This window comes from Crassostrea angulata, chromosome 10 (genome assembly GCF_025612915.1).
Source record: "Crassostrea angulata isolate pt1a10 chromosome 10, ASM2561291v2, whole genome shotgun sequence".
In the NCBI taxonomy this organism is placed as follows: Eukaryota; Metazoa; Mollusca; class Bivalvia; order Ostreida; family Ostreidae; genus Magallana; species Magallana angulata.
Window position 1 is genome coordinate 11,942,596 of NC_069120.1, and position 27,481 is coordinate 11,970,076.

The window sequence follows — 27,481 nt, forward strand, 5'->3', positions numbered from 1 at the left end:
TCTCGAAACTGTTTAATTACTCTGTAACTCCCGTGAAATTTCATTACGTCTCGCTCACTTCCTCACGCGACAAGTCTTCGAATAGTGCCCTGAACCGATATTGATATTTTGCAGAGAAAAGGTGGGAAAAAAGCCCCTTTACTGAAGAAAATTACTTTACCCTTCCTGCATTAGCAATATTTTTTCTTCGGTTCCTGCAAAACGGATGCGTAAAATTTGCCGCGTCTTAAACGAACGACCTTGTTCATATGGATCACGATTGGCTGCAGGACTGAAATATTTTTGCTCAATTTTCAAAAGTGCTGTGAAATTCATCCATACGTTAACACCTTTTAATCAAAGTACCGAGGAACTGACGGGAGTTGATTTTATCGATGGTTATTTATTTTAAAATCAATGATATGTTATTTTGCATGACAAGTACAGGTACATGTAGTTTCTAATCTGTATTTGAATTACGCACATTTTTATAATATGAATTTTCGGACTTTTTCGACACAAGAATGTTGATAAAAACCTACATGAATCATGTTAAGTAATATTTAAAGATATGATAAATTCAATCAAACTATGTATCAGTGATATAAACATTCTTGAAAATTTATGGATCCAAACAATATTGAATTCTCGTCTCGTTCAACCAAACGCTCGGCTATCGCCGTTACTCTCCGACAAGTAAGAGAGACTCTCTGCTTGTCGGAGATTTACGGAGACAGCCGAGCGCCGAGTTAAACGAGACTATATCGAACTCTGGCGTAAGAATACATACAACTACAAAAAATATCTTAATTGTTCATACCATTTAAAATCTGACTATTTTCAAGGTATTTATAAATATGTTTCCTTGAAAAAACTGCTTTAGCATACATTATTTCGGATTAATTAATTATTCTCAAGAACTAATTTTCGTCAGCGGCGATGATTTGTGCTTTGGTCCAAACACTGTTTCACTTTCGGTTTTTCAGAGTAACTGCATAGGAGAGTTGATTAAAATCAACTCCCAAAAATCTTTTCCATGTGCATTGAAGTCAGTTTTAATATAAATTCTTAATTTTCATAAATAATAATTTAACATTATTCGAATGAAGCCATTTCTTGTATTGAGCGTATAATTTTCGAACTTCTTATTTATTTCTGCAGAAAAATTAATATCATATGCACCTAGAGAAAGGAAAAATTAAATTGCATCAAAGACACATAAAAAGGTACAAGATATGACATTTATTTGTAATTAAACTAGGTGCTATGTATCACATGCAAAGTAAATGTTGCTGTATAATTATAAGTCTCATGAATTTAGTTAACATTTCCTCATTACACTGTTTTCGATAGTATTGAATTTAAACACCCTGTAACAAATTAAAAATGGTATTAAAAGGTAATTTCAGCAATACAAACAAAGACTTTAAAATTAGCATGATATAGAAAAAGATATGAAATAATAATAATCGCTATCAGTTATTAATGGCAATGACACGCAGTATTGAATACCTCTGTTACGATGTCGATGTAACCCGGCACATTCACTGACGCTACGATGTTTGTTGCTCAATACAATTACAGCACACAAAAAGACTCTAGAGTATTGAAAAGTGATGATCGCTGTTGATGATTCTCCAACAATAATGACTACTGTTTAAACAAAGACATTTGGCTGTGAACTGGAGGGGCATCAATAACGTGCGCTATTAATGGTCTTAAAGCGATGTTTAGAAAAAATAAATAAAAGGAATTTCCTCGGAGGGAAGTGGCAATGAGATGTGTATACATGACTCCAGGGTCTATAATTTCCACGAAAGTGTAGTCATTGGCATCTGAAGGACCCTTCTGTCGTTTCTTTTTCTGAGTTGCACATTATCCTTGGGATCTTGAAGAATGGCAGGAACTCTACAGATGCGATGTCAGGATTCGGACAGTCATAATGAGTCGTTCCAGAGACTCGTGGCCACGGTAAGTCCTTATTCCACACGCGTCCATTTTGTCACCTTGGATTGGGAAAGCAACATTTGAACTTTTTATTGTACTAGAATTCAATTTCCTTTGAATCCACTGAGTCATTGGCGGAATGTGATAATATCTTACCATCACATTCCGATAAAGGTTACAAAGTAAAGAAAACACAGATTGTTGGGACAAGGATATTACATGGAAATTACATATAATCAAAGGTAACATGGACTGATGATTAATTAGGAAGATGTTTGCGGAAATTGGATATTTTTATATACGTGTACATTCAAGTTGGTTTCTAAACTGACTTTGGACCACATATATCAGCTCAGATATTGTAATTGTGTATAGAATAAACATATCAATTAACATCACACTAGTCGGCCACTAGTCGTCTCTCGTTCAGTATCTCGACTCTGTCACACAAATCCTCCCCTCCCCTTTAACTACAAAAAGACCAACAAAAACCATTAAATAGAAACACAAATTACAAATACCAAAGTTTGTCATATGATCTAAATGAAAATACTTTGTCCTAGCTAAGTTTTGATTGTAATTTGATTTTTATAATGAACCTTCGTGGGACAACGTTCAACTGTGATGAAAAGCATGTAGTACATGTACTAGTATTAGAAATGTCAATTATTCAGTTGCTTTCAAAGAGAGATATCAAATGAATTTGCATTTTTGGTATAGTTTGATCATATCAGACATAAAAAATGCAACAAATCAGCGTGGGGGGGTTTGAACTGATCGTTTGAATTTTCCATCGTCACTCAATGATTATTTGGTTACTTTGTCGGCAGCAAAAGACTTTGAATACCGAAAAGACAACAATGAACGGCACAAAGTTTAATAAACAACGTAAAATAAATCAAAAATCTAACCGCTGATATTTTTAAAACAAATTTTATGAATGTTTAAGAATGTCAGATTTCTACTTAAGTTTCATGACGTATTTTACATCAAAGTACTGAAGTACTGAAAGCCGGGCTCTTTTGGTGTGTCTTTATGCATATTGTGTGGTAAAGACTGAAAATTAATCTATCTCTCTCTCTCTCTCTCTCTCTCTCTCTCTCTCTCTCACACATAATTAAGCTTTTAATGTCGGCAAAGCGTCAGAGAGCGACCAAATTTTGTAAGCAGCTACAAACAAAAATATATCTGTCTAGTAGAAAAAAGTTCAACAGTTGCTGCCTTGAATTTTGCAACAAGCGTTATATATTCAATCCCCATTTCTTCAACGCGCAGCAAAATAGTTCATAAAATTCATGCGCATTGTATGTATCAAAAATGCATAGTCTTGTTTTTAAAACAAGTTATTAATAAGAAAACTAAAAAAGATAGACAATTCTCTCGAAATTAGAATAAAAGAAACAAAATGCCAACACTTTTGACAAAACGTGGCTCTTTATGTAACTATTTGGTATAGCGGAAGCTTTTACTTGGACGCTGTTAGGTTTTTTGTTTACTTGTGCTATTTATAGTAACATTGGCGGTTTGCCTGCCTACAGCCAGGACTCTGCTTTCAGCAGAGCCCGGCTAAAAATGATATAAACAGAACAAATAAAGTACATTTGTTCACGTTGAATGGTTGATAGAATAAATTGTGGACAAGTCGTTTCACATTAATTCTAATCGACTCATTTTAAAATTTAAATCTATATGCATATTTCATGAATAACTATAGTAAGTATCAAGTTCATTTAGTGTAAGATAAGAAATGTTACATAATTAATGATTGACATGCAGTATCAGTTAAACTCAAAAACCAAAATATACCCAAAACTTGCAAACACTATAGCTTTGGCAATAGGAAAGAAAATATTATTTTATATCAATTACGGAATAAAGCTAGCAATTTAAATGCTCATTTATTTAAGGATTTTTTAATTGCTGATAGTCGATGTACAAACTGTGGGTCTGAATCTGAAGGAAATATACATTTTTTTCTTGAGTGTCCAAGATACACTCAACAAAGAGTTAAACTTTTTAATCAATTTAATGACATTAGTGTACCTTTTCATGTTAACTATATTCTTTATGGTGGTTCTGACTTTTCATACAACTTAAATTGTAAAATTGTTTCTTATGTTCATAGTTATATTATAGCTTCTAAGCGTTTTTGATTTTTTGTTCTTTTTTTCTCTTTTTATTTTTTTCAAATGGGCTGGACCATGACACCAATATTCTATGTCTGTCTGTCTGTCGGTATGAATGAATGAGGTGATGGGTTTATGAATGTAGGAATGAATGTGTTCATGTATATGCTAAACAACAAGTTAATTTATCATCATATGACAAAAGTCAAGCTTATTATTTATTATCCAATTATCCTTTGTCTGGTATACAAATATATCAATAATATATCACTCTGTAAACTGGTAAATTATACTACATACTATATTCTATGATTATTTTATAACACCACTTCTTGACTTTGTATTTTGGAGAGGGTTTATATAGGCTTTGCCTGTTGCCTGTTGATTACTCAATAAAATATGTTTAAATTATTGACATGCAGTATAACTTTGCGCGCCCATATAACGTGAAATATTCATGAATTGAAACTACACTATCTCAAAACGATCATCGCCATATAGGCGCGTTTTCATGCCTTCTTCATCTACTTAGGAACATTTTTAATGTATTGATTAAACATTGCTTGTTTTTATTTTAATTAAAAGGGACTTGGACACGATTTGACTTAAAATTTTCAAAATTCATTTTTCCATTTTCAATGTTTATACTGATAAATATAGAAGTTTATAATGCCATGTCAAAATTTGAAAGTCAAATATCAAATTGTAGGCAAGATACAGAGTTCATAATTCTTTGTTATGTAAGCAAAGCTCAAAATTGTCATTTTTTTCTTTACATATATGTTGTATTGGTGTAAGTTTCAATCAAATGTATCGTTCTTTTGTTGATAATAGTATTTATGAAGGTATTGAATTAGTTTAAATTGTTTTTTACATATCATTTTGTCTAAGAAATGGTAATTTTCTACATTACATTTTTTGTAAAAATTATAAGACTGGAGCTTTGTTTACATAACAACCAATTCTTACCTCTGTATCTCGCTTGTAACTTGACTTTAACATTCAATATTTTGATCAATCATTTAAAATGCACCAGTTAACCATTTTATACATAAAAAATAAATATAAAATTTTTGATCTTGTCCAAGTCCCTTTAAAGCTGATTCCCGCTTCCAAATTTCTAGAATCTTTTTAATCGCAACCAATAGTTGTTTGAGCTCGTATTGCAGTCGTTCGTGAATGCGGGTGCCCGACCCCTAAAGCTCAGTCCGGAAATGGGATCACTGTCAGAAGCACCGTAACGTCGCGAAAGACAACCGCGATTTGAGTTATTTCCGTTTCTACCACACAATTCACAGCCTTGAAAAATAGCTAAAACAAAGCAGCAAATACGTTAAAAATTATTGTTCTGCCACAGGATCTTGAGTACAGGGCCTTAACCCCTGATTTATTTGATCCCCGAGTAGATGACTAAAAAAATACCTTTAAAATAAATAAAAGTATTTTTTAAAGAATCTGAGAAATACCCAAAGTAAACGGGTTTTTAAACCATTCCCTCTTGTGCATAAAAAGAAGAATGTAGTGTCAGTCTGGTTTGTTTACATTGATATCATCAGGCCTTCAGAACAGAAAAACATGTTTCCGCTTTTCTTCATTATATTTTTTCTGCATACATGTATAAAGTACTTTGTCATAATGGTGGCCTCATATATAGGTGATGCTTCTTTGATGTGACGTACTTACCTTAATTTTAATAGCTGCCTTCACACGTTCGTTCGTTTAGAACCATTTCAACAAGAGCTTGGACTTTGGGTAGTTGTGTCAAACAGCATTGGGACGTAGGTCTGTCTTTTTCATTGCTGGCCATTCAGCCATTGCTCTTTGAAATCAACACGATTTGTCTGGCTTTTGAGTTAAGACTACGCAATCGTGTTTATTTTACTTGAAATCAGCGTCATTTTGAACTTGTTTTGACGCAAGAAATAGATAGTTATATCCTACTGAAAGTCCAAGGTCTTGTTAAATTGGTTCTACTCCTTTGTTCATTCGCCTTTTTGTCTAAACAAGAAGAATTTTTAAAGTCGCGAAATGCAAATTGTTTTATCTTCGGAATGAATGCGTATGTCTTTTTATTTGTAAAAATTGCTGTTTGAACTTATTTGCTCAAAATATCGAATTCACACTTTAAGAAATAATGGAAAAAAGTCCGCAAATGGAATATTTATTAAACATGTTCTTCTGTAATTCTGAAGAAAGAGAGGTAGAAAGAGTATTCCGAGTACTGTATATTATTTTTTTCTTCGTCTCTTTACCGAACTGGTTTTTACTAGTGAGAATTGAGATTTACGGTTTATTTTGGTAAATGATTGTTTATAAGAGGTACAAAACATATTTTCACAAATCGACCAAAAACCACATAAATCTATCACTAGTCTTGCGTCTTTCCTCCGAGCCATGACGTAATTTTGGGTCAAATAATTTAAATTCCAAGCTAGCTATAAGCTGATTTTAAGGGAATCTGCAAGAAATCGCGTTATAGGATGCATCTGATATTCGGGACGAAGAAAGGAATGTCTGTAAAGAAATTTCTGTCGCGTATAACGGGCAAACGAACGAAAATGGCCTAATAGCATCAAAACTGTACGCTGTAACGACGAACAGTGACTAGCGTAGAATATTGACCCAGGGATCAAATTTCTACGGAGAAAACTGACCCAGGGTCAGTATATTATGACATGTAGGGTCCTTTTTCTACAGTAGAAAACTATTCCAGACCTGTAGATCTACGACCCCCCCCCCCCCCCACGTTGAAAACTGACCCCCATAGAATTTTGACCTCACTTACAAACTACATAGAAATTAAAGAAATTCAAGGCGATATGTGTAGCATTCATGTTTGGCGAGGGTCGGGGGGGTGCGAAAGCATATGAAAAATCAGAACTAAGTATGCGTCTCCAGCTTGCCTTGTTGAGCCCCTTCGCTAAGGCTTATTAGGGTTGTGTCCCCCCCCCCCCCCCCCCCCCCGGAGGTATAAGCATTATGATGTGCTCGCATGCGCTCCCTTTTTGCATTATGCTCGCATTGCTAAATAGGACCCATTATTATACTTACATGTACTTACTTTTCCTCTCCGTGCCCCGGAGGACGCATGAGGACGTGCGACAAAAGACGCCACTTACTTACGGGCAATCGGTTTTTAGAACGCAGTTCGCAGTTCGCAGTTCGCAATTGAATAGTGAACTGCGTTCTATAGAACGCAGTTCGCAATTCAAAATTTTGTGCGATTGAATAGTGAACTGCGTTCTATCTAGAACGCAGTTCGCAATTCAAAATTTAGAATTCATATTTGGGGCCCGCTTGTCTAATATGCAATTGAATAGTGAACTGCGTTCTATCTAGAACGCAGTTCGCAATTCAAAATTTAGAATTCATACTTGGGGCCCGCTTGCCTTATATGCAATTGAATAGTGAACTGCGTTCTATAAAACGCAGTTCGCAATTCAAAATTTAGAATTCATACTTGGGGCCCGCTTGCCTTATATGCAATTGAATAGTGAACTGCGTTCTATAGAATGCAGTTCACAATTCAGAATTTAGTGCGATTGAATAGCGAACTGCGTTCTATATAGAACGCAGTTCGCAATTCAAAATTTAGAATTCATATTTGGGGCCCGCTTGCCTTATATGCAATTGAATAGTGAACTGCGTTCTATAGAACTCAGTTCGCAATTCAAAATTTAGAATTCATATTTGGGGCTCGCTTGCCTTATATGCAATTGAATAGTGAACTGCGTTCTATAGAACGCAGTTCGCAATTTTAAAATTTAGAATTCATATTTGGGGCCCGCTTGCCTTATATGCAATTGAATAGTGAACTGCGTTCTATCTAGAACGCAGTTCGCAATTCAAAATTTAGAATTCATATTTGGGGCCCGAAATTTTCAGGGGCATCTACTAGTGGTATTTCACTACCACTGTTAAAAAATGGTGATGCAGCTTTCTCTAGTTTTTAGCTCACCGAGACGAAGTCGGGGGGAGCTTATGTTATACCCCCGGCGTCGGCGTCCGGACCTGGTTAAAGTTTTTGTTGCAGTTCCTCTATCTATATAAGTTATTACTTGTCTTATCTTCACCAAACTTGCATGGATGATGCATCTGGACCTACTTGTGGACTTGAAAGACTTGGATGCTGAATCTGGATCCTAAATTTTAGATGCTGAAGGAGGTTAGGGTTTTTGGAGCAGGTTAAAGTTTTTGTTGCAGGTGCCCTTTGATAGCAATATCTAAGTTACTCCTGGTCCTAACTTGACCAAACTTGCATGGATGGTGTGTCTTATGATACTGATCCACCAGGCAGACATGAGTGCTGAATCTGAGCTATAGGTTTCGGATGCTGGAGGTGGTTAAGGTTTTAAGAGCTGGTTAAAGTTTTTGTTGCAGGTGCCCTTTGAGAGCAATATCTAAGTTACTGCTGGTCCGTACTTGACCAAAATTGCATGGATGGTGTGTCTTATGATACAGATGCACAAGACAAGCTTGAATGCTGAATCTGAGCTATAGGTTTCGGATGCTGGAGGTGGTTAAGGTTTTAAGAGCTGATTAAAGTTTTTGTTGCAGGTGCCCTCTGATGATAATATCTTATTTACTACTGGTCCTTACTTCACCAAACTTGTATGGTTGGTGCGTCTTATGATACTGATGCACCTGACAGGCTTGAATGCTGAATCTGAGCCATAGGTTTAGGATGCTGGAGGAGGTTAAGGTTTTTGGAGCTGGTTAAAGTTTTTTGAGTAGGTGCCCTCTAATGATTATATCTTAGCTACTCCTGGTCCAAACTTCATCAAACTTGTGTGGATGGTGCGTCTTATTATACTGATGCACCTGAACGGCTTGAATAATGAATCTGAGTCATAGGTTTTTGAAACAGGTGCCCTTTGATGATGATATCTTAGTTATTACTTGTCCTAACTTCACCAAATGGTGCGTTTTATTATATTGATGCACCTGACAGGCTTGAATGCTGAGTTTGATCCATAGGTTTCGGATGCTGGATAAGGTTAAGTTTTTTTTAACAGGTCACATGTTACAAAGATATTAGTACTATTTCAAACTTGCATAGTTGATTAAACTGTAATATGAATGAATCGCAGAGGAAGCTTCAGATGCAGAGCTTGATCTCCATTATCAAGGATGATAAAAAAATATTTTAGTTATTACAGGTCCTAACTTCACCAAACTTGAATGGATGGTGTGTCTTATGATACAGATGCACATGATAGGCATGGATGCTGAATCTCAGCCATAGGTTGCGGATGCTGGAGGTGGTTAAGGTTTTAATTGGTGGTGCCCTCTGATGATGATATTTTAGTTATAACTGGTCCTAACTTCACCAAACTTGCATGGGTGATGCGTCTTATGATACTGATGCACCTGACAGGCTTGAATGCTAAATCTGAGCCATTGGTTACGGATGCAGGATGAGGTTTAGTTTTTTGGAACAGGTCACATGTTTTATAGATGATAGCTTGCAAAGTTGATTTAACTATATTATAAATGAAACGCAGAGGTTGCTTCAGATGCAGAGCCTGATCTCCATTATCAAGGATGCTAAAGAAATCTCCTACCTCACTTAAACCTGCTTGATGTGGTTGTTGTTAAATGATATAACATGATTCCTATGATAAAGTATTGTATGATATGAAACACTATTGTTTAATATGATAAAATATAATACGATATTGGTTTCTGTAATATACAATTATATCACATGAAATTGTATTATATGATATTGTTATATTATATTTTATCGTATCATACGATATTGTACAATATGATATTGGTTTATATGATATATAATTGTATCATATGATACAATATGTATTATATAAATAGTGCCTGTTTGGGAGGGTAACAGTTGAAATTGACACCCCTTCAAAAAACCATTGTCAACCGACGCGAAGCGGAGGTTGACAATGGTTTTCAAGGGGTGTCAATTTCAACTGTTATCCTCCCAAACAGGCACTATTTATTTTGTTATACTGAATGTCTTAATTTTAAAGAAAACCTAACTGCTTTTACATAGGAATAACGTGAATTCTACGGCGAACCCTACGCGCATAATTTTCGCACATGTAACAATTTTTAATGTTACCCGTTGGTAAGTGCGTTGCTAACGCTGAGGGTAATAGAACGGATTATGAACTGCGTCTAAACCAATCAGATTTCAGTATTTAAAATGAAAGTATAACAAAATATAATATTGTATTATATAATATTTTACTTTATCACATGATATAATATCATTTGATATTATACAATGTTGTATCAAATTATATTGTATCATATAATACAATATCATATTATATTTGCATATCCATTGTTCTTCCCACTGTAAGCCCATACGGAGGAGTTGCATTCATTGCTCTATAATAGCAATTACTTTGTCTGTTTGCGCAATTGCCCCCTGAGACTTTCAGGTAGCAAATTCTCGACAAATAAGTTATGATTCTTAATCATATATATAGTGAATATTTCTGTGGCGGTTAATATAAATTATCTAAAGTTTAAAATAAAATACAAGGTATTTCACTTTTATTCATATTTCATTTTAATCAATTACAAAGGTTATTTTTTATTGTAAATAAAAATGTGCCTAAATAAAACGAAAGTGTTTGATTTTTATATTTTAATGTACAAAATTCAACGTATAAGGAAAGATAACTCTTCCTAACTATACCATGATTTATGTACCTTACTGTTGGCGTACTATGATGTCATAAAGGTGTGACGTCATATACTTTTAAATGACGTTATAGATTTAAACCACTATATAGATACATCGTGTGTTTTTCTCCAACTCCCTAAAATTGATGTATTTAAAACATGTCTTACATTAACATTTTAAAAGAATTACTGTTATAACATACCATTGATTTTGTTGACAAGTCTATGTGAAGAAAAAAGATACATTACAGTCTGAACGTTAATTTTTTATGCAATAGCTAAATGTCAAGATTCCTTAAATGAATAGCAACTGCCCTGCTGGCATATTCCATTATGCGCGCTAGCGCATCATGGAAAATATGCCAGCAGAGCAGTTGCTATTCATAACGCCATGTTCACTAAATAATCGTTCTTTAATACTTATATTTGCATTTTACCCCTCGCAAATACCCTGCATATGAATTCTAAACTTTGAATTGCGAACTGCGCTCTATAGAACGCAGTTCACTATTCAATCGCACTAAATTTTGAATTGCGAACTGCGTTCTATAGAACGCAGTTCACTATTCAATTGCATATAAGGCAAGCGGGCCCCAAATATGAATTCTAAATTTTGAATTGCGAACTGCGTTCTATAGAACGCAGTTCACTATTCAATTGCATATAAGGCAAGCGGGCCCCAAATATGAATTCTAAATTTTGAATTGCGAACAGCGTTCTATAGAACGCAGTTCACTATTCAATTGCATATAAGGCAAGCGGGCCCCAAATATGAATTCTAAATTTTGAACTGCGAACTGCGTTCTAGATAGAACGCAGTTCACTATTCAATCGCACTAAATTTTGAATTGGGAACTGCGTTCTATAGAACGCAGTTCACTATTCAATTGCATATAAGGCAAGCGGGCCCCAAATATGAATTGTAAATTTTGAATTGCGAATTGCGTTTTATAGAACGCAGTTCACTATTCAATTGCATATAAGGCAAGCGGGCCCCAAATATGAATTCTAAATTTTGAATTGCGAACTGCGTTCTAGATAGAACGTAGTTTACTATTCAATCGGACTAAATTTTGAATTGCAAACTGCGTTCTATAGAACGCAGTTCACTATTCAATTGCATATAAGGCAAGCGGGCCCAAAATATGAATTCTAAATTTTGAATTGCGAACTGTGTTCTAGATAGAACGCAGTTCACTATTCAATCGCACAAAATTTTGAATTGCGAACTGCGTTCTATAGAACGCAGTTCACTATTCAATTGCATATAAGGCAAGCGGGCCCCAAATATGAATTCTAAATTTTGAATTGCGAACTGCGTTCTATAGAACGCAGTTCACTATTCAATTGCATATAAGGCAAGCGGGCCCAAAATATGAATTCTAAATTTTGAATTGCAAACTGCGTTACATAGAACGCAGTTCACTATTCAATTGCATATAAGGCAAGCGGGCCCCAAATATGAATTGTAAATTTTGAATTGCGAATTGCGTTCTATAGAACGCAGTTCACTATTCAATTGCATATAAGGCAAGCGGGCCCCAAATATGAATTCTAAATTTTGAATTGCGAACTGCGTTCTAGATAGAACGTAGTTCACTATTCAATCGCACTAAATTTTGAATTGCGAACTGCGTTCTATATAGAACGCAGTTCACTATTCAATTGCATATAAGGCAAGCGGGTCCCAAAAATAAAATTTAAATTTTGAATTGCGAACTGCGTTCTATAGAACGCAGTTCACTATTCAATTGCATATAAGGCAAGCGGGCCCCAAATATGAATTCTAAATTTTGAACTGCGAACTGCGTTATAGATAGAACGCAGTTCACTATTCAATCGCACTAAATTTTGAATTGGGAACTGCGTTTTATAGAACGCAGTTCACTATTCAATTGCATATAAGGCAAGCGGGCCCCAAATATGAATTCTAAATTTTGAATTGCGAATTGCGTTTTATAGAACGCAGTTCACTATTCAATTGCATATAAGGCAAGCGGGCCCCAAATATGAATTCTAAATTTTGAATTGCGAACAGCGTTCTATAGAACGCAGTTCACTATTCAATTGCATATAAGGCAAGCGGGCCCCAAATATGAATTCTAAATTTTGAATTGCGAACTGCGTTCTAGATAGAACGTAGTTCACTATTCAATCGGACTAAATTTTGAATTGCGAACTGCGTTCTATAGAACGCAGTTCACTATTCAATTGCATATAAGGCAAGCGGGCCCCAAATATGAATTCTAAATTTTGAATTGCGAACTGCGTTCTATAGAACGCAGTTCACTATTCAATTGCATATAAGGCAAGCGGGCCCAAAATATGAATTCTAAATTTTGAATTGCAAACTGCGTTACATAGAACGCAGTTCACTATTCAATTGCATATAAGGCAAGCGGGCCCCAAATATGAATTGTAAATTTTGAATTGCGAACTGCGTTCTAGATAGAACGCAGTTCACTATTCAATTGCACTAAATTTTGAATTGCGAACTGCGTTCTATATAGAACGCAGTTCACTATTCAATTGCATATAAGGCAAGCGGGTCCCAAAAATAAAATTTAAATTTTGAATTGCGAACTGCGTTCTATAGAACGCAGTTCACTATTCAATTGCATATAAGGCAAGCGGGCCCCAAATATGAATTCTAAATTTTGAATTGCGAACTGCGTTCTAGATAGAACGCAGTTCACTATTCAATCGCACTAAATTTTGAATTGCGAACTGCGTTCTATAGAACGCAGTTCACTATGGCAATCGGTTTTTAGAACGCAGTTCGCAGTTCGCAATTGAATAGTGAACTGCGTTCTATAGAACGCAGTTCGCAATTCAAAATTTTGTGCGATTGAATAGTGAACTGCGTTCTATCTAGAACGCAGTTCGCAATTCAAAATTTAGAATTCATATTTGGGGCCCGCTTGCCTTATATGCAATTGAATAGTGAACTGCGTTCTATAGAACGCAGTTCGCAATTCAAAATTTAGAATTCATATTTGGGGCCCGCTTGCCTTATATGCAATTGAATAGTCATTACGTCATTACGTCAGGCTGGCAACAATCTGCGCCTCTCTCCAACTGTTCCACCCGAGTTCTCTCTCTTTCTTCTCTATACACCTCTAAGTGTTCCTTGGCCTTCCTCGCCTTCTTTTTCCTTCAGGAACCCAGGTCGGCGCAGTTCTGATATTTGAATTGTTGTCCCTTCGGAGAACATGGCCTATCCATCTCCAACGTCTCCCCTGGATTGCTCTTGAAAGTGGGATTGTTGCTGTTTGTTCATATACACTGGACAAAATTGCTAACGCACCATTAGAAATAATGTAATATTTACATCCTAGAATTTTTTAAAGATATATTTAATGTTTAAATAAGTCACCTAAATTATTAGTAAGACATTTAAATGTCCAAACGGATAAATGGATGCAATGTTAACCGAAGCGTGACTCTTCTTTAAAAATGCTCAAATCGTGCTCACACTTCTTTTGGAAAGAAAAATCTTTACTTTCTTTTTTGTGATCTTATTATTGATGCATGCATTACTAAAACCTCACAAAAAACCCGACGGGGTATGGCGCGTTTGATCGTAGAAGAGCGTGGCAGGACAGTTGGTATGGTCTCTGCAGAATGCTCCTTTAGTGAGGTTAGAAAAAATGATAATAATTGTACGATTACCGGTGATATTTGCTAAAACATGACACAGCATGCTTATCAAATAAAAAAAATGTCGTTTAAGGTAGCCAAAGTGTTTAAAAGGCACCACACGTCAATTGCAAGGTTGTACCGGAAATTTGCGCAAACCGGAAGTGTGAGGGACCGAGCAAGAATTCCAAAGCGTCGCGTAAATACTAGGCGAAAAGACAGACAGATCCCATTTATACGAGCAAATGGAGCCCACACCTGATATTGATATGTGAATCACATAATGGGGGGTACCAATGTTTCATAAACAGTACTCAAAGCAACTGGTCAATAAGATTACAACAAGTGATGTTTCATTTTCTGTATTATTATAAACTAATATATTAATCAATCTTTGTTGCGTTCAGATCTAAAACAATCAAAGAAGTAGTAGGTGGTGCTTTAGCAATTTTGCCTAGTGTAGTTGATGGTTTGATATCTTGTCTGGCCAGCGTATTTTCAAAATTCTCCTCATCTTTTTTGGTAGATCTCAAGAGTTCAGGGCAATACAGTAACACAGAGATGTTGAATATTCTCAGCTTGGTCTTAGTGCTATATTGGGCTGATTTCCATAAATTGCTCAGGGATGAAAAGGCACTTATCTGCTTCTGTCCCTCCGGTCTTGTCTATTGTGGCTACGAGATAAAGGAATGTTTGCACCTCCTCAACTTCTTTGCTGTTTAGGCTGATGGCATCTTTCTTTTTCCATTTATCCTGATGCTTTTTGTTTTATTAATATCAATATTTATTCCTGTTTATCTTGCGACATCGTTCAGCCTGGTGGTATTATCTTGTATGTCGCTATATTTGCTGGATATCAGCGCCAGGTCGTCGGCATAATCAAGATCATCTAGTAGGGACATAAATTTACAGCGTATGCCTTGTTTTCTATCGTTGGTGCTTCTCATTATCCAAGTGACCACAATGATGAATAGGAAACCAGACGTGACACATTCCTGTTTCTTAAGATGTAAACCTGTTCCGATGTTACCCTTCCTCTCCTATATGCAGCTTGTTCTGGCCTTAATTTGTCCTCTATCCCATCTCTAATTCTGTCTATCACTACTCTACAAAAAAACTTTCGAAGGAACAGATAATGGTGATATTCCTCTGTAATTGTCACATATAGTGAGATCCCCTTTCTTTGGTATTTTGACGATGAGTGATCTTTTCCAGTCTGATAGTATCTCCTGTTCATCAATGATTCTGTTGAATAATACTGTTAGTTTTGGTGCTGTTGGTGCTACACTTTCTTTTAACAGTTCTGCGCCGATGTTACATATTCCGAGGCTTTATCCGTTTTACATTTTAGGATTGTTCTTTTAACGTCCTCTTCTTTTATCGATGATGTATCAATTTCTATGTCCGTGTTAGCCTGGTCAGTACATCCTTCAGGGAGTTCTGCTGCCTCTGTTGGAACATTGAGTACTTCCCTAAAATGTTCTTGCCATCTCTCTTTTATCTTTCCCTCCTCAATGAGTAGTTTGCCATCTTTCGATCTTATGTCACTTGTCCTGCGCCTTTTATCCCGCAAAGCTGTTTAGTCAGCTGATATACTTCTCGGAGGTGGTTTGACTTTGCTGCATTTTCAGCCTCGCAAGCTACCGCCTCCAAGTTTTTTTCTTTTATCAGCTCGTGCTCTTCTTTTGACTTCTTTGTCATTTGCTCTATAATCCTCTCTCTTAATTTCTCTTATTCTTTTTTAATTTGATCTTCCAAATTCTTATTTTAGTTTCCTTCTTCAATTATGGCTTTGTATGTTTCAGTATTAAGCCAATCTTTATGTTTCCTTGTCCTCAGGTCCAAGATTTTTTCCGCTGTTTCGTTATGTATCTCTTTCACCTGTGTCCAGTTTTTGCTGATATCATTTTCTTCACCTTATAGTTGCTGGAACCTGTTTCTGATTTCAATAAGTTGGAATCCTCTGCATACCTTGTGATCTTTCAGTCTGCTGACGTCGTGCATCTTCATGATTTTGCTGATGGTTTTGTATTTCTGCAGAATTTCACTTTACTTTCGTTGTCACTAGATTGTGGTCTGAGTTGACATCTGCGTCACGCATCACCGGCATCGCATACTGATCTCCTGTATCTACCATTTACCATTACATAGCCGTTTGGTTTCTATCCCTACCGTTAGGAGATTCCCATGTGAGTTTATGTATGTCAAGGTGTTTGAAGAGAGTTCCGCATTAGACAAGATTGTTTAATGCACACATCTCTGCTACTCTTAACCATTTCTTTCATTGTGCCTATTCCTTCTCGTCCCATGACCCTTTCCCATCCTTCATTTTCAGTTCCAACTTTAGCATTTGCATTGCCCATTATTAATAGAATGTCATGTATTGGAACCTATTCTATTTAGGGTCTTCTGTTTTCAACGATTTCAACGTTTTCAAAACAAATAAACAAAAACAAACACTTTTTTGAATGACTTTTTTGGTCTCAATTTGGCTTGGTCCCAAATTTTGGCCTGGCCTCAAAGACAAAAATTCCTATTTTCATGTTTTATTTACATATTTGATCGTTTTATTGAATTTTACTGATTTAAGTGAAATACACATGAATCGTCACACTAGATGGCTTTTAGTGTCTTATGGTGATAATTCTATTGAAACAGATATCACTTTTTCGAGAAACGTGGCAAAAAGCAGCTGTTGTTTCTACTTTTAGAAACTGCTAAAAATGAGTATGATTGCCTGGGACACTTATATGAGACATCCAAGTAATGTTTAAAGTTATGTATTAAAGAATATGCCCGTATCATTTACTAGATTCAAATGTCGTTTTTAAATACTAGAGTTATATTCAAATGGAGTCAAAGTCAACGCTAAACCCCTTTTTAGTGACATTGTTTCTTTGCAATTTGTTTTCACTGCTATATACCGAAGTTTGCAAGTACATTCTTAATGTCAATTTGATTACAACATATATCGATTTTAAATTCATGCAAAATCATTTGTAACGTATTCTGTTTCTTGTGTTCAATTCTAAATTCGAAGTTTTGGAATTTGTGATGTTTATATGGTTTTAACATCAAGCATTATATTTTTAAAAAATACATTCTTTTTAAGCCTGTTGTAACAATAAAGAATTGATTGTGAAAATATCCAAATGAGATAACGCATGCAATCGATCGCGGATCGAAGGAATGGGGAATTCAAACGTATTAAGGTCACTTATTAAATATACATATAATAGGCCTCGAACCCCTTCCCATAAATATCCACCCCCCCCCCCCCCCAAATCCCGGATAAAATTTTCTAAATTCACGCATGTGATGAGATGTGCCTATTTCAGACCAACGGTTAATAATTAATTTCTCATTGTGATAGAGACCGTGATGAATAATTTTCTATTCCCCATTAAAATTTGGTATCAATTCCTGTTTACAATTTGTACGAGTTTTTTCCCCACTAAGATTGATATCGTTCCTATTCAGTCATGGTTGAACAATGTACTTTAATAAAAGAAATATATGTCTTTTTTTTTATTTGAAAAATTAAAAAACCAGACTGAAATAATGATGATAGGCAATGACAAGTGATTAGAAAAGCTAACTCAAGCTGGTTATTCGTACAAGTTTAGACGATAAAAAAAATGAAGTACCAAGCAGGCAATTTAATCCCCCCCCCCCCCCCCCAAATCACCACCATACCTGTATCCACCCTAAGAAAAAAGAATGGACCTGAAACAAGTAAACATAGAATATGTAATAAGATTTAGTCAACATTCTACGGGGTCATTTTTCTACAACCCGCACGGAGAAAAATGACCCTAAGGCCATAATTTCTACGATGTAATCCAAGTATTCTACAACTGAGTGGGTCATTTTTTCTACGTAGAATAATGACCCTCGGTCAATATTCTACGGGGTCACTTTTCGTCGTTACAACGGCAACTTTCGCTCCATATATAGAGAAGACGCAGGTTCGTAGCTGTTGTGCCATTTAACATTGACTACTGGAACACAGCTCCGTCTGATAATTAAACAAATTATCTATCGCTCTGAACACTTTGTAAAACGGAAGGAATGCACACACTGACTTCAACCTTGGGTTAATAATGATTTATTAATCAGATTTCACTATATAACTCCACAGCCGCTCTGGGATTCAGCTGATGCCGTTTGCGTCTATTAATTGGTCAAAGTTATTGTCTTTCTATTTTTCTTGAGAAAATATTGAGGTCGGAAGAGAATTAAAAAAATTCAGTCCATGGTAACGCTAAATAATAGCGAAATTATAAAATCGCTTTGCGGCTGTTGTTTCTAATAGGATATGAATTTTTAAAACCTCAAGCAGGCAGACAGCAGAAAATTTACATATCGAGTTTCACCAGCTGTTGGTTCATCTAACCGGAACTGAACAGTCGGCACGCGACACCCGTCAAGCTTCAATGAACTACCCGTAAATAATAGTAAAGAAAGCTTTAAATAAAAAGAAACTTAGATGATTAGTTTGATAAAGTACGAATATTTACAAAATAGTATTTAACATTTTAAGATTATAAACAATGGTCGCCAAGGCCTTTGTTTTTCCCCAGTGTTATTAAATCTTAATGTTATTAAGTTTTTTGTTTAAGGCTTAAATGGTTCAATAATTGTTTTTGAATTATTGATATTTTTTAAAGAAACGCTCCTTTATAAATATCTCCCTCGTTATTGAGCTTATATGAACTTATAAAATATTAATGGAAATTCACCCAATATGGCTGCGGCCACTATAATGAGTTTCCATGTCATGAATTTTCCAGAATCACTTTTACTACGATTTCTATACTACAAATAATTGTAAGTCCGTAGATTATCATAAAACGTTTATCATTGGGAAAGGAATTACACTTGGAAGCAAGCAAGAGAATTGTGTAAGTAAATTTAAACGTGTAGTTTGCGATAATCAAAGTATCAAACAATTTCTTTTAAATTTGTAAAACTGTTGCTTGAACTTTGAAATCGTTATAAAATGCAAATACAATAAAAAAATAAGAAAATAATAATGATTTAGCTCCAGTTATCGCAAAACAAAACTTGCAATTCACTATTATAAATATTTCCTTGAATTCTAATTTTAAAAATATATCTACGCAAATGATATGTTATATAGTACTGATAGACTACTTACTAGTGTACGACGCAACAGTTGTTCCTGTGCAATTCTGACTTTTGTAAAATGTAGAAATAAATGTTGAATTTAGAATATACAGTGTACAAATAAATTCAATAAATTTGAACGTATGAAAGACTGATAAATGACTTTTGGGTTTAGCGGATATTATTTTTTCTTTACAGAGTGCCATTTTCACGCGTTTTAGTTAAACTTTTTGAGCAGATTTTTCCAATTCTGTCAATTATTCACCGTTTACATTAATATTTCTAAAACATTTCGCAATAGATGAGCGCGGAATCTCCATGTTCCTCTTACGAGACAGACCAGGGTAGTACCTCCACATTAAGACCCCGTCTCTTGCCCCGGAAGCGGAAGCCTACGTGCTTTCGGAAGATGGTACGCTACATTGCCAAAAAGTACCTTACTTCTGAGAGTGACCGCCAGTACTATGCAGATAGATACACGTGTTGTCCCCCGCCATTGTTTGTACCAACGGTTACTTTAGCAGAGGTGGGTAGACTTCTACCTATTTATTAGTTAGAACCATTTTAACAAGACCTTGGACTTCGATAGGATGGTAACTATCTTTTTCTTGCATCAAAACAAGGTCAAAATGACGCTGGTTTCAAGTGAAATATACACAGATAGCGTAGATTTAGCTCAAAAGCCAGACAAATCTTGTTGATTTCAAAGAGCCATGGCTGAATGACCAGCAATGAAATAGACAGTCCTACGTCACATTGCTGTTTGACACAACTACCCAAAGTCCAAGATCTTGTTAAAATGGTAATATAATACTAAATTTTACCAGATAAAAATAAATTAATGTTTCTCAAGGTTCCAAACTTCTGAAAATGACACTTTCTGATACATAGTGCTTCGCTTACTTTAAAAGAGACACACATGAATGAGCAAACACAGCTTGACGATGTCATTTATGTACCTTATGGAAAGGGACCATGACATGATACATGCATTTGTTTATATTTATTTACAATGTAAGCATCTGAAGCTATATTGCTTGCTTTGTGAGTTACGAACATAGATGCTATTGGAGAGCTTCAGTGCGGCTTTTCATTGGTATTGTTCTCATATGTCTACTGGAATATGGAAAGTATAAATTCTTCACTCTTATTTTCATGTAGTATTAAATCAAAAAAGTGTATCTCCTAGTAAACTTGTATATTTTTTTCAAGAAATGTTGCTCACAAAAAATAACGTTTAAAGTTAACATTAGATCGTTGCTATCAGTAAAAATGTTGTAAAATTGGTCACATACAAGTATAAACCATTAAAAGTTAAAAAAAAACAAGAAAAACTGATTCAATGTGCTCATACGATATATGATAAGAAAAAAGCAAAATTTGATTGAAACTTATACTAATACAATGTACTAATACAATATTTATGTAAACAAAATGAAGCCTCGAGCATTGTTAACAAAACGAAGACATTTTACCTTCATGTTTTGATGAAGCATTAAAAATATTTATACTAACAGTTTTTTTATATTTCAAATATAAAAATAAAATTTGAATTTTTTTTTTTAGCTTAAATCGTGTTTAAGTCCCTGAAATCGTGTCCATGTCCCCTTAAGGATATCTTCTGTAAACACCGAATTTTAATTTGTCGACGTCCCAAGATACATATGTTATAAGCCGTAATTTTTTTTTTTCAAAACTCTCAGAATGGTAAATACATTGACCGTTTTTCAAATCCCTCACACTTTTTTCAATAAAGATTTAACTAACGGCTTATGCTAATGGCCAAAATAGTCTTAACAGAATATAATGTTTAGAGGTTTCATCGTTTACTAAGTATTTCAAATTAAAGAAACGAAATATGTCCCAATTCAAGCTGACTGTAGATAATTTTTTATCGTTGCTTGCTAAAGCTTTATTGATGATATATTTCTGTATGAGATAATTCAAGGAGTGTTAAAAACAAAGCAGGCACTAGTTTTCCGACATCAAATTCACATACCAATCAACTGGATTTTGAAGTGCGTACTCCCCTTAAATGTTCACAATATTATGAGATAAAACAGTGTGCAAGCATCATCGTTTGATTGAATGTTTGCAAAATATATATGTATATTTTCAGAGGTACATAGTATTTAGGGACCGAAAGTTCTTATTATTTTTAAAATGAACAATCAATATTCATGTGTTCAATATCTTTCCATTTTCCACCTGACAGATTGGACTATTTACCTATCACTGCCTGGACGCTGGTTCTATCTCTGCTAACGGACCGATTCCTGTTGAAAGCGTTCTGATCTTTAGGCCCGACAAAAGAATTCAATTATGGCGCTTTGTTTCATACACTCTCATCCATGCAGGGTAAGGTTTTAGAAAAATAAAAAAAGAAGTAGGTTCATAATTTATGAAGGATTGTGGTTTTCCCAGATGTGAAAAATATCAAATATCAATTTTATTTATTCTATTCTTTATGAAAAATTCATCCTCCAATAAAATGGTACGGCTCACCGGTACATGTTACCGGGTATTTGAACTTGCTCACTTTTTTTGGTTACCAAATTATATTTCTATTTATTCTAATGATAATTATATTTACAAAAATACCTGTTTAAACTTCTTGTAAAGGCCAAACAAATCACTATTTCCGACTACACTGGACACTGCATACAGTAAAAAGACTGTACAACTAAACGCTGATGGTTCATGCGGGTATGAACGCAGTGAGCTCTGCAGAAATAAAATACATAACCCGCATCATGGTTATGTATTTTTTTTATCCGTACATAACCACAATAAGAATAACCAGAATACCAAAGAAAGTATTTTACTGTTGATGTTAGCATCATTTTCTAATGTCCAATAATTAATCTAAAAAAAGGGCGAAATTGCGCAATTATCGATCAGTGCGTTGCACAGAGGGAATAGCATTTCTTCCATATATGGAGGTTCTTACAGCTCACCTCGGCGGTTTCCAACCTTTCTACATCATACATGGAATCAGCCGGGGTTTGTCCACTGATTGTAGCTTGAATAACCATCAAGAAATCTGGCGTCGTATATAGCTGAAGTTAGGATCGAAGTTACTCTCAAAAGTATAAATTAATTCGTTACAGTTACGGACGGACGCCGAGATTGTTAAAGGGTACCTGCAGCCCAGCCGATGTGAAACATATGTTAAAGAGTTTATTTACCAAAATTTAATGCAAAAAACCGCATCGAAATCGGTGCAAAAATAACGGAGTTACGCCTCTTCAAAGTGGCTATTTTTACCTGCTTTGGGAAATCTAATCAAGAGAAAACAGAATTAGGCGATAACGAGGCTTCAGCGGAAGTGACGTCACGAGGTCAACAGGAGGGAAATTTCCTTACAAAACTATACAAATTTAATTCGATTTTTCAGCCAAAATGATTGATATAGGTCTGATGTTTTGACTTATCTTGTTTTTTTAAGTATTGTAGATCTAGAAATTTGTATCCGTTATTATTTTATTACAATCAGATTTCTTTTTAAAGGATTTTAAAATTTGTTATTCTCGTCGCCTTTTTACCGATGAATACGATATCTTAAAACGCTTACATAGGCAAATTTATGTTCATTATTCATTTTTTGATTACATAATATCCTTTCACACACGAGTGATCAGAGACAATGACACAGGTAGACAGGTAAACTAACCAAGCCATTGCTCCAGACACACGTGTATCTGGGGTCTGTATACACAAGGTACACGAGTCTGGTGAACAAAGAGAGGGTTTCACACCTCTAGACGGGTAAATTGATTTGTGTATAATTAGCTACTCAATTGTTAAAAGATAAAACAGAAAAATAAATTAGACTGTGTAAAATCAAGCATTCGTCAGCTAAAACAAGTGTATAGTCCGTCAATCATTGATTAAAGAATCATGCATGATACTATTAAATAGTAAAACTAATGTTCGAAGTAAATGCTTTTATTGTTACATATCTAATCACTTAAATAATGCCTAAATTTACAATTGAGCAATTGAACCTTTTTTCTGTGATCAAGTAAATATTTCGGAAGTAATTTCGTTGGTCCTTATAATTTCTTATTTAATAAAGGGCAACTTTTTTTCGAGCGCCACAATTAAACGCTTTATAACTCCGTATAGCTTAAATTGTAATACTGACAACGAATCATTATGAAATCTGAATAAACTGTAACATTTTGACAAAGGATGTAAATAAATGTAAAATTAAATTCCATTATCGTATTTTTAAAAGAATACGAGACAGACTTAATCATGCAGCCATCTTGGACTTTCGCCTTGATCCGTTTATAATCCCGTGTTTGTTTGTTAAAGAATGCATACTATTTTGATTGTTATTGGTCCAATATCAAAATTATTGAATAATCGGGCGACATCATTTGTAATTTTATGCCTTATACGAGGAATAGACCCTGAGTTACCTTTTACGATATATCATTTATTTATGTATTATCAATATTATTAATCAGTTAATAATGTCACTGAGAAATCATTCGAAAGAATGACAATATTAACAAAGCATGTTTCTTATATCAATAATGCTTTGATTAATTGTCATTTTGCTACATATGTTGTGCATTTATATGTAAAATGTGTTACACGTTTGACAAAATTCATGAAGCAAACAATTGTCCGAATTCGGCATTTTTGTTCGATAAAATACGGGTTAAACTCAAACAACAGTATAATTAGTCATCAAGGGTTGATAAGGAAATAAAACAACAGAAAAAAATGTTCATATATCGATAAAACAATACAAGAAAACGAACAGTTTTCATACGATATTCCTGTTTCTCATACAGCGGTGTTGACCCCGTGACGTCACAGTTGATCTCGCGCCAAATCGGCTTGATTCAAAACTCGTTCAGGTGTGAAATCGGGTTTTCCCCAAATATCTCGAAAACTACTTATGCGATCGCTGTAAAATTTTCAGGATGATGTTTTTACACATAGATCTCCATTATATCAAAAATTGACCGGCACTGCAGGTACCCTTTAAACAATAATTACTTACTCTGAAAGTGTTAAACAGTAATCACTTACAATTAGGGAGGGGCGCTGAGTTACTTACTCTGAAACTTTGAAACAATAATTACTTACTCTGAAACTATTAAACAATAATTACTTACTCTGAAACTATTAAACAATAATTACTTACCTTACTCTGAAACTGTTAAACAATAATCACTTACTCTGAAACTGTTAAACAATAATCACTTACTCTGAAACTGTTAAACAATAATCACTTACTCTGAAACTGTTAAACAATAATCACTTACTCTGAAACTATTAAACAATAATTACTTACTTTGAAACTATTAAACAATAATTACTTACCTTACTCTGAAACTGTTAAACAATAATTACTTACAGTTAGTGACGGACACTGAGATTGTTATAATAATAACGTACGCTGAGATTATTAAACAATGAATTACGCTGAGAGTGTTAAACCATAATTTCGTACAGTTACGGACGGACGCCGAGATTGTTAAATAATAATTACATACTCTGAACTGTTAAACAACAATTCCTTACTCTGAACTGTTAAACAATAATTACTTCCAGTTAAGGACGGGCACTGAGATTGTTGAACAATATAATATATATTACATGTTGTTTTAGGTGGGTTCATCTTTTTTTCAACATGCTGGTGCAGATCCTTGTGGGACTTCCGTTAGAGATGGTCCATGGGTCGGGAAGAATAATGATCGTGTATATTTCAGGGGTGCTGGCAGGTACAATGATTCGCACTTAGTGATGATTACATTTATGTTTTAATATTAAATACCTATTGAATTTTTTATTTTTTTTTTTATTTTCAAGTAACCATCGGAAGAACACTATCCTTTTATATTTAGTACCCATTGGACAAACATTTTTAACGAGGTTAAAACACTGAGCAGACTGTCAAAAATACAATACAGCGAACATCTACAGATTTAAGATCGGCAATTGCAATGAAATATTGGCTGAAGAATTTAAATTATTAAATTTATAAAAGATATAAAATCAATTCTGTAAACTGTAGAGCGGGGTGAAATGTGAAAAACATCAGTGAGGTTTTTCTGATACTTTTATGTTTACAAACATAGCAACAGCTCTTATTAACACCCAAGACAGTCTCATTTTTCACACATCAAATACCCAGTAAAGTCATGACTTTCTATGGTCCTATAACTGCTGCCTGTATAAGTTATTTTAAAAAATATACTTTGTAATACCCCCCCCCTCTCTCTCTCTCTCTCCCTGGTGTGATATTCACAACCGCTTTGACAAATTTTGTGGGAAAACTCTTTAAATAAACATGCACAGAAATTGGACTAATATTTTATTTTTAAAAATATAACATGAAAATTATTGGCTCGTGCATGGTACATGTCATTTTTCATAAAGCCATAATATATATATATATATATATATATATATATATATATATATATATATATATATATATATATATATATATATATATATATATATATATATATATATATATATATATATATAATTTTTTATATAGTCATATATCCTAGTTAATTATATACTGTTCCTTAATTAACCACGCAAATGAAAATTATAGCCAGTAGACTTGTATCATCCTTCTCTGTTCGTTGTATGTTACAGGATCACTAGGGACCTCCGTGTTCGATATGAAGGCGTACTTAGCGGGGGCCTCAGGAGGGGTCTACTCGCTACTGGCGGCTCATCTCGCCAACATCATGCTGGTCTGTGTCTATATATATACTACTATTCTCTTGAGTTTTGGTGTGTGTTTTTCGAACTTAAATTAATTGGACCAGAGTAAATTGTGAATTTATAAAATTAGCAACTCATTTCCAAATATTGCTTCATCGACAAATGGCAAAAATGAGGAAAAAAATATGCGTGTAATATTGCTGAATCTGTTTTTTGTTTTTACAGAATTACTCTGAAATGGAATTTGGTCTCTTAAAGTTGAGTGCTGTTTTGATTATCGGTAATTTTTCTTTGCTTCCTTGAAATAAACATCAGCTCTTGTTACGCAATCAACTCGCTTGGAAACGAACACACGACTTTAAATTCATGGGATACAAAAGAACTTTCTGTATCATTTATATGACTGTATTAAACACTGATCGAATGAAATTAATTTAGTTTTTAGAAAAGCAAACAATTACGTTATATGAGAGAAAATCAATTTAGGAAAAAAATTCAAGCATAGGACTATAACACATTTTTTTTTAAATGTTTATACTTTCAAAAATTAAACCCAACGCAAACAACTGTATGGATATCGAAAAAAAAATCAAAAAGCAAGGTGTGTTTCTCCTATGGGTTCGGTGGTAGCACGCGTTTAGCAAGCACTTAAATGCAATACATTGACGACATTTCTGTTATTTATAGACATTTATATAATATTCTTTTTACAATATAATAATAAATTATTTTAATTAAACTATCGTAAAATGATAAGAACTATTTTTAACGTCATGCTTATAAGCAAAATCCTATTATGATAAAAGACTTCCATTTTTTTTTAGCCAGCGCTGACGTCGGGTTCGCCGTTTGGGACAGACTGTTGGAGCGGGACCTCCTTCCCCAAATAAGTTACACGGCCCACTTGATGGGGTCTTTGGCGGGGCTCACCATGGGGCTTCTGGTGCTTAAAAACTTTGATCAGAAACTTTACAAACAGTGCGCGTGGTGGATCGCGTTCGCGGTGTATGCTGGCTGCACGGCATTTGCTGTTTGCTGGAACGTTTTCTATTTCTGACCTTACTTGTTATTGATTTGTTATTTGTTTATTGTTTTTTATTCAAAAGTTGGTTAACTATTTTATTTAAATATTCATTACTCTCCCAAAAAAAAAAAAAAAAAAAAAAAAAAATCCGGAGAGGGTTACATTATTGCAGCTATGTCATATCGAAAGCTTTAGTGCATTTTAAATCATATTTTTCACAGGAGTCAGAAATTTGACCCATTGCGATCTGAATTGCATCACATTGTAG

General features: G+C 34.6%; 1 protein-coding gene across 2 annotated transcripts; it reads left to right on the forward strand.

Moving 5' to 3' along the window:
* Positions 1-1,276: 1,276 nt before the first annotated feature.
* On the forward strand, positions 1,277-27,398 carry LOC128167303 (protein rhomboid-like). Of its 2 annotated transcripts, none has more exons than XM_052832944.1 (7): positions 1,277-1,950; positions 19,786-20,010; positions 21,700-21,842; positions 25,116-25,228; positions 26,118-26,218; positions 26,415-26,469; positions 27,014-27,398. In XM_052832944.1, the coding sequence occupies exons 1-7, from the start codon at positions 1,876-1,878 to the stop codon at positions 27,244-27,246; spliced, it is 945 nt and encodes a 314-aa protein (XP_052688904.1). In that variant the 5' UTR covers positions 1,277-1,875; the 3' UTR covers positions 27,247-27,398. The 2 variants fall into 2 exon arrangements, with proteins under 2 accessions (XP_052688904.1, XP_052688905.1); XM_052832945.1 differs by lacking the exon at positions 1,277-1,950 and adding an exon at positions 19,104-19,258.
* Positions 27,399-27,481: the final 83 nt, after the last annotated feature.

Bases quoted from the DNA above. Each gene is read 5' to 3' on its own strand.
- LOC128167303 (XM_052832944.1), top strand. From the start codon at position 1,876: ATGGCAGGAACTCTACAGATGCGATGTCAGGATTCGGACAGTCATAAT. The intron at 21,843-25,115 runs GTAAGGTTTTAG...ATGTTGTTTTAG, and splicing joins TACACTCTCATCCATGCAGG to GTGGGTTCATCTTTTTTTCA. The intron at 26,470-27,013 runs GTAATTTTTCTT...ATTTTTTTTTAG, and splicing joins GAGTGCTGTTTTGATTATCG to CCAGCGCTGACGTCGGGTTC.